At 36.1% G+C, this 14,994-nt stretch overlaps 2 protein-coding genes across 2 annotated transcripts; one reads left to right on the forward strand and one right to left on the reverse strand.

The window, feature by feature from the left end:
* Window positions 1-5,138: 5,138 nt before the first annotated feature.
* Window positions 5,139-6,420, forward strand: CBG27932 (the record flags this gene model as incomplete). Its single annotated transcript, XM_045240217.1, has 3 exons — window positions 5,139-5,503; window positions 5,824-6,086; window positions 6,134-6,420. 3 exons carry the CDS (start codon window positions 5,139-5,141, stop codon window positions 6,418-6,420), a joined length of 915 nt encoding a protein of 304 aa, XP_045099664.1.
* Window positions 6,421-7,520: 1,100 nt separating this feature from the next.
* On the reverse strand, window positions 7,521-8,711 carry CBG27933 (the record flags this gene model as incomplete). The annotated part of the gene is made up of 2 exons (XM_045240219.1): window positions 7,521-7,758; window positions 8,596-8,711. The coding sequence occupies 2 exons, from the start codon at window positions 8,709-8,711 to the stop codon at window positions 7,521-7,523; spliced, it is 354 nt and encodes a 117-aa protein (XP_045099665.1).
* Window positions 8,712-14,994: the final 6,283 nt, after the last annotated feature.

Here is a 14,994-nt window from a genome sequence, read left to right on the forward strand (position 1 = left end):
AAATTGTTGCTGAGAAATAAGAAAAAACATCAAATGTCATGTTGAAAAAAAAAAGAATAAAAGGAAAGCAAATGAATATGGAATAAAAATCTATGTCATAGCTACGACACGTTGCTCATTTTGAACTGAAGAAGAAGAGAAAGACATTATTGGAATTCCCAGAATTTACAGTGGACGATTATACTTTAAACATAGAAATGGCGAACAATGCCTCGCGAAAATTATCGTTTTTAGAACAACTTGACAAACAAATTAAAAATAATTCAACGGAATGTCTCCTGTGGACATTCTTCCCATAATTCGGAATTCAATTTCAACAACATGTGTTTTTGTTTTTTTAGATATAACACAGGATTTTCGAAAATGCGAGACACAGCTGTAAATCATATTTTTTCGCGCACTATTCAATGTGTGATTGACAGGTGGCACATATGTTCTTATGTCTGTACTTTTTTTTTTCGAAAATTACGATTTTTTTTAACAGAAAAAAAACTTAAAATTGGAGTTTTGCGGTACCGGACAAAAATATATCAAATTATAATTTTTTTTCATGGAAGACGCCAATTTTGAGAACCTGAAAAAATTCAATTTTGCACACGTCTCAGTGATGGTTTTGAAAATTTCGGTTTTTTAGTTACAATCAGAATATCTTACCAAAATAGAATTTGGCGGAAAAAATGTCAATTACAAAAACTGATCTTTTTCATGTGTAATGTGATCTCAACTTTTCCTAGTAAAGAGAAAACAATCAGGATTACTTTTTCAGAACTCCAAAGTTAACTATTCCCATAAAAAGATCAAAATATAATATTCATCATGCTCTCCCACAGAACAGTTTTGAACTGCAAAATAATTTTTGATCTACCTGAGAAGTTTCGGTGTGGCAGGTCTGGAGCAATATTTCAGCATTTTTTTATCTGATTTTGTGGAGATTCAAGATGATGCAAATAATTTTCGAAATATTCTAAAAAAGTTTAACAAGGAAAATCAAACTTTTTTTAATACTAACGAAGAGCAACATTTTGCGGTCTTTTAGATACAGAATTCTTGGAAATGCTACAGAATTTTAGATACAGAATTCTTGGAAATGTTTAAAACTGAAAGAGGAGTTTCATTTTTTCTGTACAAAATCTTGAAAATTAGTTTTATTTTGAAAATTTTCTTCCGGAAAAGGACCAAACAGGATTCTATAACCACTAATTATTTTTTCAAAAACATTTGAATCATTTTGAATCCCTACGAAATCAGATAAAAATTCTGAATTTTTGCTCCATGCCTGCGACACCGTAACTTCTCAGGCAGATCACAAATTATTGCAGTTCAAAACTCTTCTGTGGGAGAGCGTGTACATATAAAAAACATTTTTGAAATAGTGAGTTATGAAAACAGAGGGAGAATAAAATTGAGAGGGTTTTGAATGTGATCTTTTGCTTTTTTTTTTCAAATCTTCCAATCAATTTAATCTTTTTTATCGGAAAAAATATTTAGTTTCTTTGAGCTTCCCTCGCTTGTGACTGTCTATTTCAACCAAGTGAAAAATATAATCTTGTATTTATCAGTTTCAGGATTCATGCGTTTTCGATTCAACAGCACATTTTTTCAAATTCAAATTCAAATTTCTTTCAAAAGTGCACCTCCCTAGACCACCGTGACTCCTTTTTTGTCACCCCTTTCACCTTTGCCGACTACCAGTTTGACTCAGTAGCGCTTCCTTTGATGGCTCTCCGCGAGAGAGTGGAGAAGAGCCAATCAACAAACAAGAATTTCAAAAAATGGAAACGTCGTTTGAAAGTTGGAGGGGTGATAGGAAACAATTTGAATTTGAATTAAAGCTTTGAAAAAAAAACAAGATTGCAACATATGAAATTGCTCATTTATTATTTAAGCAGACTGAAGAAATGAAGCACTCCTTGTATCAGCTCAAAAATCAGCTCAAAAATTCAAAGTAAAATTAATTCAATTACCTGAAAATCAGTAAAAAACCTTTTCCTAATTTTAGATGTAAACCTATTACTTGAGATTTTTGAAAACTATAAAATGTTTTACTTTTTTCGAAGTATTCAGCAGGGATGTTCGGAACGAGATTAAAAATTCCGAAACATTTTTCGGAATGAAATTTCGTTTGGATATTTCCGGAGCTCTCTTCGAAATTCAACTCCAGTCGGATTTTTTCCGAAGCTTTTTTTTTCGGAATTCCGAATTTCTGGACTACGGTATGTCAAAAGCGCAGACGAACCAATTTCTTGCGTGTCTCCAACAGGATGACTTTAAATATTTTTCTGCGCTGTCGAAATCTTGATGTCAGTTTTTATTAGTTTCTAGCATTTCTGGATCGAAAACAAAATTTCTATTCGAAAATTTGAATTTTAAGAAGTTCGAGAAACTCCAGAATTCCGAAAAATTCCGGGAAGGCCATTCTGAACATCCCTGAGTCCTCGGTGGAATTCTTGAAGCTAAACAAAGATCATCAGATTTTTTTTCTAAAAACGTTTGATGCAATATGACAGCTATAAAATTTCCAGCGCTATATAATAGCTGCTCGGACTGCTTTGGCACCCCAATATTCACTTTTGCTTCTTTTAAAGTACTCAAAGTCATACAATTGCATTCATTGCACAACCCTAGAAAACTGTGTTTAGAAAATGAAGCTTCATCAATCAGAAGAAAAATAGAAGGAACTTAGCTAGTATAAAAAGCCATTCTAAAATAATTAATGTTTGCTTTTTTTAATAGAATTTGAAATCAAAACAAAGTTCCAACTTTTTTTCATTCAGCTCCACAAATTACCCGCGCTATCTCTAATTCATACTTTATGACCTTCTAATTACGCCATCAAACAAATGATGTTTCAATGTGACCTATCCCATTTTAATGATTAGGTAAAACATCTCATCGAATAAAAAAAGTCGTTTTGCTTATTCAACAGTTTCAGATCTCTTTTTCAATTGATATTTTTTTTCTGAGTTTAAACAATTTCTATTTACTTAATTTCTTTAATTTCTTTGATAATCCTAGATTTCTACCCGTTTCTGTATCATACTATACATTAGTTCAAAAATTCTAGGAAATCATTTTGGCTCTATTGGGGATCAAAAAGATAATCCGGGGTTTGAAAAAAGTTTAGTGGACTTGAATAAAAGAGAATGTTCTTTTTTTTGGTGCTAAACCGGAACAAAGTTGTCTTTTCAATTTCCTGAGCTCATAAATTTTTCCAACCAACCTGGAAAATCCAGCTCTAAAATAACAAGAGATCTTGAAAAGTACAGAAGCCTCTGTAAGTATGCTCATTTTTTCGGTTTCCAATTAGTTTTCACTTTAATAAAAACCCAATTTGTTCGTTATCTACTTGTTCTCTTTTGCTCTCGACCGCTCATTTCATTTTTTGAAACAAAAACTCTTATCAATATTTTTTGAAAACTGATTCCTTCATAGTGTCACGGGCGGTATTCTTCTTTCTACTCATCTATAAGCCACAATACGAACCTTTTTCTCGAGATTTCCATTTCAAATTCAAATTTCTTTGAAAGTGCACTTCTCTAAACGACCGCTCCTCCTTTTTCCCTTCGTCTTCGTTCTTTTCACCTTCGCCGGCACTCTGACTGACTCAGTAGCGCTTTCTTTGATGGCTCTCGGGGAGAAAGTGCCAAGAAGTCAATGAGCAAATAGAAAATTTGAAAATGGAAACCTTTTTTTGAATAGTGAAGGCGTGATTGGCGACAAATTATAGATGATAATTAGGGGTCTAAGCTAACTCTGGGAAAATAAGTAAACATTGATGCCTTGCACTATACAAAGTTATCTTGTTAGAAAGGCGTGTGAGTATGAAAAACCGTGTGAGTTCGATTTTTTTCTTTTCAGTATCTGACTAGAAGTCGATTTAGAACATGTGTGTGATAAACCTACAAAAATAGTGAAAAAAAAACATCTGAAGTTTTAAAAGTAGATACCGTATTTCCTCTAATAGGAGCCCACTCAAACCGTCAAACTCAAGCTCAATTATCTTGATTCCTGTAAAAGATATGAAACATTTGTTTAATGATAAATTGTTTATCATATAATCACCAATATTTTGTTGTTTTGTAATTTCTTGATATCTTTCAGAGGAATCTAGATAATGAAGATTAAAGCTGACAATTTGGGTGTACTTCTATTAGAGAAAATACGGTAGACGTTTAAAAAAATCCTCCGTTTCCTTTCTGGGACTCATAAAATTTTGAATTTTCTAAATTAAGTTTTAGTTTTTTGTTGTCTTTTTGAATCGTTCAACAAATTTAACTTTAAAAAACGCCCGAGTAAAAACTTCAAATTTAACGAATTTCAAAAATAAACTTTCAAAAGAGATATTTGTCAATTTTTAAAAGTTTGAGAATTTCAGTTTTTCAATTGAAATTCGCTGTCTCCAAAATTCGAGAACACTCCAGAAAAGATAGAATTGAGCATAATGATACGTTTTATGTTCTTGTGTACGCTCCGATTGTTATCCTCTTCTTTAGTCCATCTTATCGGTGTCACACCAATCTAATCTATTTTTCCCTTCCAGACTCTCTTTAATCGAACGTTTTCTTTTAAATTGTCGAAATCTCCATCACTCTTTTTTTGCATTTTTGTCACCCAGACTCCACCCCCAGGTATGGGGCCATTGCGCCACCCACCCAAGCTCCGCCCCTCGGGAGTGCAAAAGTCAAAAAAACATTCAGCCCTTCCTCGCATCATTTGAATCTTGAGAGGCTCAGAAGAAGAGGTGGGCCAATTTAGGCAGGCATGGAAACGTGTGAAACTTCCTCTCCTTTTTTCTCTTTTCCCTTTTTTTTGCCAAGGTGACTCCCGAATACGTCGCTATTCCCAGTTCGTTTTTAGTCTTTTAATTCGGCGTCCCCCGCAAATTCAGTCATAAGTTCAAGTGTTCCCATCGGTCTGACATTGATACTGTTTACCTATCTCTTGTTAGGTTCTCGTTTTGGTGGCATTTTTACTGCCGTCCAAAGAGGCCTTGTCTATCTCTCTTTTTAATCACCTGAACAAGAAACCCCCTCTTTTTTCTATCGTTTTCATCTCTTCTCTTATCAATTCAACAGTCTTTTTTTTTCCTCTTCTCCTTTTTTACTGTTTTTATCATCATTATCATCTTTTCAGGTATCATGGCGCCTATCAAGTCTGGTCGTCATGTAACGTTCAGACCGTTTGCTGAAGTTCGTGTGATTCGTGACAACGACTCGGAGAGTAACGTTTCTGGAAGCGAGAGCGCCGGATCTACTGGATCATGTGTTTCGTACAATGTGGATGACTACTACAGCAAACCAGTCAAGCTCAATCAAGTTTTGCTCAAGAAGCCGGGACTTGTGAAGAAGAAGAAGGTTCCGGAGTTCGATCTCAATGAAAGTACGGTGGCTCATGTTGGACAATGCGAGCCATGGAAAGAGACTGAGGAGCCGGTTGACAAGGTTGATGAAGGCAATCTGAAGAATTATATCGAATCGATGTGGAAAAAGCCGATTTCACTGAAGTGAGTTTGCTTTCAGAATTTTTAATGTTTTTGATAGTTTATCGTGAACAGTCTAGTGCCCCCCCCCCCCAGACCATCAAGTTTAAACTCATATATCTCGTTTCTTAAGAAAGATACCAAAAAGTAGCATACTGTCAAAATGTTCATCATAATATCAACAATATGTAGTCAGTTAATTACTTCTTGGTATCTGTCACAGAGAGCGGAAATTTTGGCTGCGTGGCCCCAGCGATTGCTTTGGTTCTCTCTGAATATCCATAGCGTCAACATTAAATCAAAACTTTTGAATTTGAAATACAACCCTAAAACCTTCGATTCAGCTCGTTCCTTAATGAGGCGCACTTGAGTGATGAGTTAGAATTGGACAGAATTGATTCTTCGGACCCTGAGATGATCGCCATTCCACCGGCCAAAAAGAAGAAACTTCTCACCAAGAAAGCACGTTTCTTCCACAAGCTTCTGATGAAGAGAAAGGAGAAAAAGTCTCGCGACGACGAGTTTTGCTTCAAATACGCGGAGAAGCTTTATATGTTCATCAGCCGAGCTAAGAAAGGAAAAACGACCAAATCAATCCTCAGTGAAGGTAATAAAACTAGTTTAAAAAATTAAAATCAAAGTTAATTTTTTCAGACAACGAAAAGCCTGATGATAACAAAACAAGCGCCAGTTTCTTGGAAGAACGACTTCAATTGACCAACATTCGTTTCGACACTTGCAAACTGGACTTCCAACTGAAAGCGGCTATTCGTCATCGCATCCAGACCGGAAAGCTGGATCATAAGGTCAAAATGGCATACGAGGTGATTATCGACAACTACAACTCCGCTTTGGGACCACACTTCTTCGGACTTTTCCACCACGTCCACGACAGAAACTTCAAAGATCTCGAGGCTTCCTTCCTTCTAAACCAGTGGTGATTTTCCGCGGTCCCCAGTATTAATTTCATAATTGTATCTCTTAATGTGGTTTATATTCGGTGTAAGCATTAATGAACAGTGGCATCACATACATTGTGAAAACGAGAAATAGACGGGAAAGAAAAACGGGCGATAGAAAAGAAGGAGCGAAAAGAGAGTAGAGAGAATCCACGTCATAAATTTTTTGCCGCGGGTCGCATTGGATTTCTCTTTCGTCTTCCTGTCGCTAGTAATGTTCTAGTTTCAAAAAAACTGAAGGACATGTCATGTAGACAAACAATCATATGACTTTCTCTTAAGAATCTAGCATAATTTGTTGACTTTCATTTATGCGACCTTTTCGAAACTAAAGTTGTCTTGGGAAAATAAGTAAACACACAAACCTTCAGTTTACTCGAATTCAAGTTAGTGCGTCATAGGGAAGAATGGGGCCTGGGGTGTTTCGTATTTCCGAAAATTTTGAGTTCCAAATTTTCATAATTTCGGAATATTCTGAATTGAACAGTTTTGGAATTTTTCAATTTTAAAAAATTTCAAAAATTTCGGAGCTTTAAAATCCTAATTTCCAATCACAGCAACCCGAAAAGTGACAAAATAATTTCGAAAAATGAAAAAAGTATAAAATTTTGAAATATATTCCTGTCGGCATTTCCTACCGGAAAAACACCAAATTATAGTGATTTCCGGAATTTCGAATTTTATTCCGAACAATTTTGTTCCGAACAAAACATGTTTTCACAATTGAAGAAAAACTTCAAATAGTTGAATAAAAGAAGAATATGACTTATTAGACAGATACAATTTGTTAGAAAAACTACAGAAATGTTTTTTGTGATTTGATAATCTAAAAAGTGACTAGGGATTCAATGAGGAGGATAACACAAAAATTGGTAAACTATTAAAAAGAGTGAGCGTTATTCTTCGAATGTTCTTTACTGGCTGACAATTTTTAAAACGTGCCTAGAACCAAGGGTGTCAGGGAGGAAAGGATGTGCTTTGTAAAACTTTGAATGTTAGAAGACATCGAGAGAGAGAAAAGAGATAGGACTATACAATAAAAAAGAAGAACGAGATGATTTGAAATATGAAAATCACGAGGTTTAATATCCAAAAAGGAGCCAGCTTTCATATTCTCTGAAGTTGTAAGCCTTTTTTAGCATCATGAGAAAGTAGAATTCCGGACCAAGATATGAGTTGTACATTTCGAGAAGAGTTTGATACCCGACTACAGTCTCCTCAAAGGGGCAGTCTTCAATTTGTTTCTCGATAAAATCCCGAACAATTGGGTCCAGTTCACTTGCATCCCACTCGTATTCTTTAGTGAATTCCAAACGCATTCTGTCAATAAGGGGGAGGGAATCGAATTCTGAAAAAAAAAATGAAATTTAGGAAATCAACACGCGCTAGTCTGAAGCAGTTTTGAAAAAAATCACTCGAAAAAAGGCCTCTTTCAAGAAATTTTTGAAAATTTTTTACAAAAATCGCTCGAAAAAATGTTTGAAAATAATCCTCGAAAAATGTTTTTCGAGAAATTTCTCGAGAATTTCGATGAATGAAATCCACCAAATTCTTCGAATAATGCACAATTTGAAATTTCGCTACATACGTTTTGGTGGCCTAACTTTTGCAAGTTGCGTTTTTCCAAGCCCCCCCCCTCCCCCATAGGGGCATGCCAGCTCATTTTCGGGCCATTTTTTCATGGTGGCCTAGAAAATTCAACTTACAAAAATTAGGCCATTACGTAACAATGTAATCGTCTTGAAGAATTCCTCGAAAAAATTATCGAAAATCTCCTTGTAAACTTTTCGAAGTTTTTAAAGGAATTCCTCATAAGTTTTCTCGATACCTTGTCCAAAGGATACACTGACCAGCTGGTTAATTCAGAAAAAAATCTAGTCTCAAATTCTCATAAACGTCACAAATAACTAACCAACATTGCTCAAATTATCTTCTTTTCCCTCTATGAGAATTTCGAGTCTTTTGTTAAGGTGATCCCTACATATCTTCTTGGTTTCCTCCACATCAATTGGCTTCTCCTCTTCCACCTCCTCTTCTTCCTCCTCGTCGTCATCCTTCTCAGCTTCAGCAATAGCCTTCCAGAATTCCATCTCCTCTTCTGTCCATTTCCTCGGCGCTGGTGGTTTCTCCTCTACTGTCCATCTTCGGCTGCCACACCCATTGTTCTCCTGCTCTTCCTTCAATCTGCGAGCAGTTTCTTCTCGGTGAAAATCTGAGAAGTCGATTGGTCCGGTAACCACCACCGGTTTGGACGTCAATGAAATTTCATTCATTGTCCCTGAAAGAAAATATCATTTCTCAAACAAAAACAAACTGAATGGGAACAAAAATGAGAGCTCTAAACGCCAGATGGATTGAAATTTCAAGAAACTAGGTAAAAAAAGTACTGGAATGCCATGAGAAAGTCCTTCACACTTTCATATCAACTGATCAACTTTATATAGAAAGAGAATGAAGTCCGCACAAGATATGGCGGGAAAATTAATCCTGCCGCGAGAAAGAAAACAGGGGAAAGTGTGAGGCTCGAGAATAAAGGGAATTATGACTCCTCGATTTATTTTTGCACTTTTTTTTTTCTTAAGCCTCAGCTAGTAGCATTATTCTCAAACTCCTCCCAATTATTTTTTGTTTGAAGTTGAAGATAAAACTTTTTGAGGACTTTCAAAGGTGGTGTGCGGTGAAAATTTTTGTTTCTTCATTTTCTGCAGAAATTAATGGAGATTGCCATAAAATCAAATAAAAAATTCAACAATTCTTTTATTGAGAAAAACGGCATAAAAAAATCAAGGTGGGATCTGGTTGCCGAGTGAAAAAGTGGGTTTTCTAGGCCAACTTTGAGAAAAAGCGCGCGAAATTCGAATTTTTTTAATTTAACTGTTTTTTCCAGATTTTTAAAAAGGTTACCAAAAGTATCTATCAATGTTTTACCAGGTATGAAAAAATCTGAAAAAAAACGGAAAATCATTTAAAATTCGAATTTCGCGCGCTTTTTCCCAAAGTTGGTCTAAAAAATCCCACTTTTTCACTCGGCAACCAGATTCCACTTTGATTTTTTGATGCCGTTTTTCTCAATGAAGGAATTTTCTTTAATTTTTTTTCTCAACTTTACTTTCTTTTTTTTTCATTTCTATACATTGATTTCTGCTTGAATAAAGAAAGAAAATTTTTATCTTACACAACCTTTAATACGATTCTTTAAATTAGTCGCATAGAATAGATTTTGAACCCAACGAAAATTGAGAAGAAAATGAGAGGAGAAGGCAAAAAAGGAAGAAAAACGGGACAATGAAAAAAATGGGACAATGAGAGCGGCAAAAGCCAGAGGGAACATTTTCATTTGGTCGTCGTCTTTTTTTTCTACTTTAGCTGGTCTAAAAAGGATCTTGCCAAAGGAATGACAAGTGCAATGACATCTAATGTGCTTGTGTGTGTGGTCTAGAAGAAGAAGGGGGGGGGCTAATGTAAGATGATGAGCAGAGATGCTATCTGTATCATGGTCTGGGGGAATGGTGGTAGAGGTGCACAGTAGAAAAAAGGAGACAGAAGACAGATGAGGTAAGGTCTAAACAACTAAAGAAACAATAACAACACTGGTTGCATCTTCCCGTAACCAAACTGGCTTATGAAATCATTAGCAAAACAGATACAGTGAAAAAAACAAAAACTTCCAAAAACCTTGCAGCGAAAAGCGACAATTATCTTATCACCGACGCTCTTCAATCTTATCTAAGAACATCTTCTTTTGTCGACAATTCGTTGGATGTGTCTCTATGGCGGGAAATTGAGCGGAATTCTCTGTGTTTTCATCTCTCCTTTTTCCCTCGTTGTTGGCAAATGGGGGAGAATAAAAAAAGAAACATGAGGCAGAAAAAAAGTTCCTCGCAATCGAGAACAACGCCGAAAAAATTGAAAATTTTATATCACTCTCGTTCTGAACATTTAAGAAAGAAAAAAAATGATAAGAGAGGGAAAAAAAATTGAAAGTGTATCACGAGTGCGACACGCATGAGAAAGCAAAAAGTTCCCGAGCTCAGTTCAAATTAGAGGGTGTGAGAGACTTTGGAGCATATAATTTTTGTGACTCTTTTTTAGAATGTGAGTAACCTCAAACTGAAATTCGTGAAAAGCAGAAATAAGTAATGACGAGGATAGGAATACTGCAGGAAATCCAAAAAATTACAAAAAAGATTGAAGAAATATAAGTAGAAAAATCAAAACGTTATCGGATAAACTGAAGGTAATGACCATTATTATCAATGACTATCTGCCAACGCCCCACTAAATTGTGAATGTCTTCCTTCCAGAATTCCGGTCACAGCGATTCGAAAATCAAGTCAACCCATTTTTGATTCTCTGTTTTGAGGTGAAGTTTTTCAACGAAGGTGACATTAGAAACAGCTGAATAGGTAATAGTTACAAAGTACAAGATTCGAGCTATACGGTGAATAAAACAGCATAATCCAGCCACACCCAGCGAGACCGGCCTGGGTCTTCCTTCCCACATGAGGTTGCGGAATTCGATTTTGAAAATAAACCGTTGTGTTTCTCTCCAATGAAGATCCGCATGAAGTCTGAGTTATGTCACCTGACAAGAATAGGTATCGGTGATAAAAGTGACACCATCATCTAGCAGCTCCCAAAGCTCCCCTCCTTGGTAGACCACCATACCGACAACATCTCATTTTTAACATAAATTTCACGTTTTGGGACGTCTGGTGGTTGAGCGCCTTTGTCAACCTTGGATTGTTGTTTATGGTAATCATCCATTACCCATTTATCACCACTAGTAATGATTTGGTTCTAACATTTATGTGTGCAACGCAGGATGAGATAATTCAAACAGGTGCCCACACGAGAAACGAAGTTGCATTGAGCCAAAAGGTGTGGTCTATATCTTCCCACTTTTTTTTTACTTTGCCGAGAGTTTCCAATTCATGGCTTTTTGACGAAAAGCTTGCCACGTACTTGATATATCCCGCACAGTTTGAGACTGTACCCTTTAGATCCCGTTTCTTAATGAATCCAAATCTAAGCCCGTTTGCCTTTCTGAATGGGGATTTTAGTTGAACGATATTTCTCCTTTTTTAAATTGATGAAGCCAGGTTGTGATGATAGTTGGAAAGGAAACGTCTTCGTTGAAAGAAGGTACGACGAATTCGAACGTTTTCAAAATCGAACAGACCTAAAATCAAACTGATTCAATTCAGAACAGTCTTTTTTGCACACTTACCAGAATAGAACGCGGACAGAATCGAACTGTTACAAGTTCGAACTGGTAAGGGGTCGAACTGTCCCAAATTGGAACGCTGTTTTGTGTGTGCTTTCATGCGCGCTCTGTTGCAGGCGTATCCTCCGTTGAAAACATCCACTAATCGGAACTCGATTTCAGCAATTTTCCGGTCAGATAGAAACAAACATAAAATGGCACTCCGAAAATGGAAAATGTTAGGGGCAAACACGGTGAGCATTTCTCACTACGCAAAAAGAGGAGAATGATCTCCGTTTGGGTGTAGACACTATTAGACCCCACCAATCTACTGATAAAACTTTAGCTACCACGCTTGTATCTTGCTCACAAAAGCAATGTTTGAAAACAGGCGATCAAAAATGACAGGTACTTTCCAAACAACCTAATAGAAGGCCCCTTCTAATACAAAGGGCGCTTACAGGTAGCAAAACAAAGTTTTCATGCTTAATAAACAGAGTAACAGTGGAATCTAGAAGTTTGGTACTATTTTTTTTTCATTTTGGTACCTTATCAGTGAAGTAAAAACCCATTTTTGTAACCTCGCATCATTCGAAAACACTCCTTCAAAAAATAGAACGCCGTGTCGCTATATTACAGTTTTTACGGTAATCTCAGTGGTTCCCCTTAACAAGTGCATCGGGCCGATCACAAATTTTTATGGTCAAATCGATTTTCACTGTTCGGTCATTTCAGATAAGGATGCAGAACGTTTTCAGTATTTTTGGGGAAGATACTACTGTTGTCTATTTTCAATGCACGTTGCGGCCGAAAATTCATTTAAAATCGCAAAGTCGGTCGAGCAGAGAAAATACTACGGTATTTTACAAATTTATACATTCGACTTTAAACCGTACCTCACCTATATAGTTTGTGCCCAAACTTGGCTGTTTTTATATTTTTTAAATAAATTAAAGATTCATAAGAACTAGGCAAAAATTGACAAAAACGGGCGAACAAAATCGAGGGAAAACGGCAAAAACCGTTTAAAGGCGCATGTATTAATTTGTAAAATACCGTGTTGTTTTTGCTGCTCAACCGACGATGCGATTTCATTAAAAATAGAAAATAGAAAATAGGCAGTAATAACGAAGAATGCAATTTTTAAAACTCTCCTCAGGAGATGTGAGTGTTCAGAATATTGTAGCTCAACAGTTTGAATTTCAAATCTGAAGGTAGGTATTTCTCTGAAGGCAAGAATACTGACATAGTGGAACTTGAATTGACTGTCACTGCCAATTTTGAGATAATTATGCTCAAAGTTTACGTATAGCCCTGCATTATAAGGGCCTTTGATAGAAACTACCGTAGAATGTCCACCTTTACTTTTCACTTTAAGCCGTAAGAAGTTATCTCGATCCCAGTGAAAAATATGAAAAGTTAGCAACCTGACAAAATATTTTTGATATGAACATAAGCATTTTGTCAGAATATTACTTTTTGATTTTTTCAAAGGATCCGAGATAAATCAGCTAAAAGTGAACGATTGAACTGTGGCAAGTTAAATTTTCCCAGTTTTTTCCCCACTGAATATACCTTGAGAAGTTTCACTATCATGAAGACCACACTCTTCAAATGTGTACCAGTTGTACCTACCCATTTACGATGAGAACATGCTTTTCATGTGCCGCCAACTTGTTACTTTTTGTTTTTACCAACAGGCGCAAAACCATTTGAACTCTTTTTCACTTTGTTACCGGGTGACTGAATGCTCCCTTGAAGATTGTTCGTAAACTGTCATGAAATTCTCGTTATCATTGTGATTGTGTGGCTTTTCATATTCAAAAAACGCAAATCAGCATTAATAAGGCAGTGCTATTATTTTTTACAATCGCAGAAGCATACTATTAAAACGAAGCATTCCGAATTGATAAGGGTAGTGGCGTATTCGCTTCATCAAAAATAATTACTGATTTACTACTTTCTTTACTTGTTTAGTGTAATAATTTTTGTATAAAGAAAAGATTCTATCAATTTTTTCTCTCATTTCACACCTATCGCCGATGGAATATCCCTTCGTCCTTTCGCTCGACAATTCTCCTTTTCGATCAAGTGATCAATTAAAAATCTCATTTTTCTACCTGGCACCCATACACAGATTTTATGTGCATCATTAGAGGATACTGTAGACTATTAAAAATGTAATTAGGAGCTAATTCGTATCCATTTCCCGCACTGTGCCCATTACTTTTTTTGAAATCGAGGTATTTTCAAAATTTTTTTGGGGTACTGTAGTGGAAAAATGGGCTCTGTTCGATGACATCAAATTTGAAACAATTTTAATAGTTTCCCCCTCAATCTTAAAAAAACAAGTTTCCTGTTCATTTGGTCATGGTCCCGCTCATTCGGGCATGGTCCCCCTCATTCTTTATAGTCCCGCTATAATCGAACAGTGCCGAAAAATGTTTGAAAAGATCTTCTATTACAAGGGCCCTTTTAACTAGACTATTTTTTAAAGCACATAATTTGGAGATTACAACGATTCGGGGTTCAAAACGGTTCATCATATCTCTGCGCCACTGAGATAATAGATTTATTTTCATTGGAGACGCAGAGAGTCATAGCTTCTACTAGACGCAAAAAAGTGGTTATGACTAATGGGCGCAGGACCCAACAGTTCCTTTTGCAAATTGTACACAATGCACTCTCCTTCTTTCTTGCCGTTTATTTTGTGTTAGCCCCCGTTCCTTCAATTAAGTTGAAAGACAATTTTTCTCGTATCACTCTTTTTTCGTCATCTTTTACGTACTTTTGTTTTATGATTAGAGATTTATTCCCTCTCTTGTTTGGCTCACTCAACAAGATTAAACAAATTTCCCAGGAAGGACCGCCCACGGAGTATTTAGAAAAAAGGACCTCAGTAGGTGCATTCAATACCCCCAGCAGCTGCACTAAAGGTTTTTTCTTCTTTGGTTAATACCATTTTTTTTTCCATTATCCTTGTCTTACAAGTTCGTTGGAGTTCTCGCCTATACAGTTTAAGTATGATATTAGCAATAATCAGAGCATTTAGGATTACGGTATGTCAAAGGCGCACGCGGAAAATTTTCTTGTTTTCAATTTTTCGCACTTCCGTGCTGGGAAATTTCAAAATCCCAAAATGTTCGAAAAGCGGAGCATTCAGAACTTTTAAAATACTAACTAATCTGATATTCTGAATTTTTTGACGAAGCTTCCATAAACGGACCCTGAAGTTCTGGAGATTTAAAATTCGAAGTTTCGACATTTTTCCAAAACTTTTGTTTTCGTCTGGATTACTGTAGAAACTCATTGTGGAATGTCCCATTACTATTTGTCTACTCAAAAACAAG

Source organism: Caenorhabditis briggsae, assembly GCF_000004555.2.
Source record: "Caenorhabditis briggsae complete genome, chrX, whole genome shotgun sequence".
Classification (NCBI taxonomy): Eukaryota; Metazoa; Nematoda; class Chromadorea; order Rhabditida; family Rhabditidae; genus Caenorhabditis; species Caenorhabditis briggsae.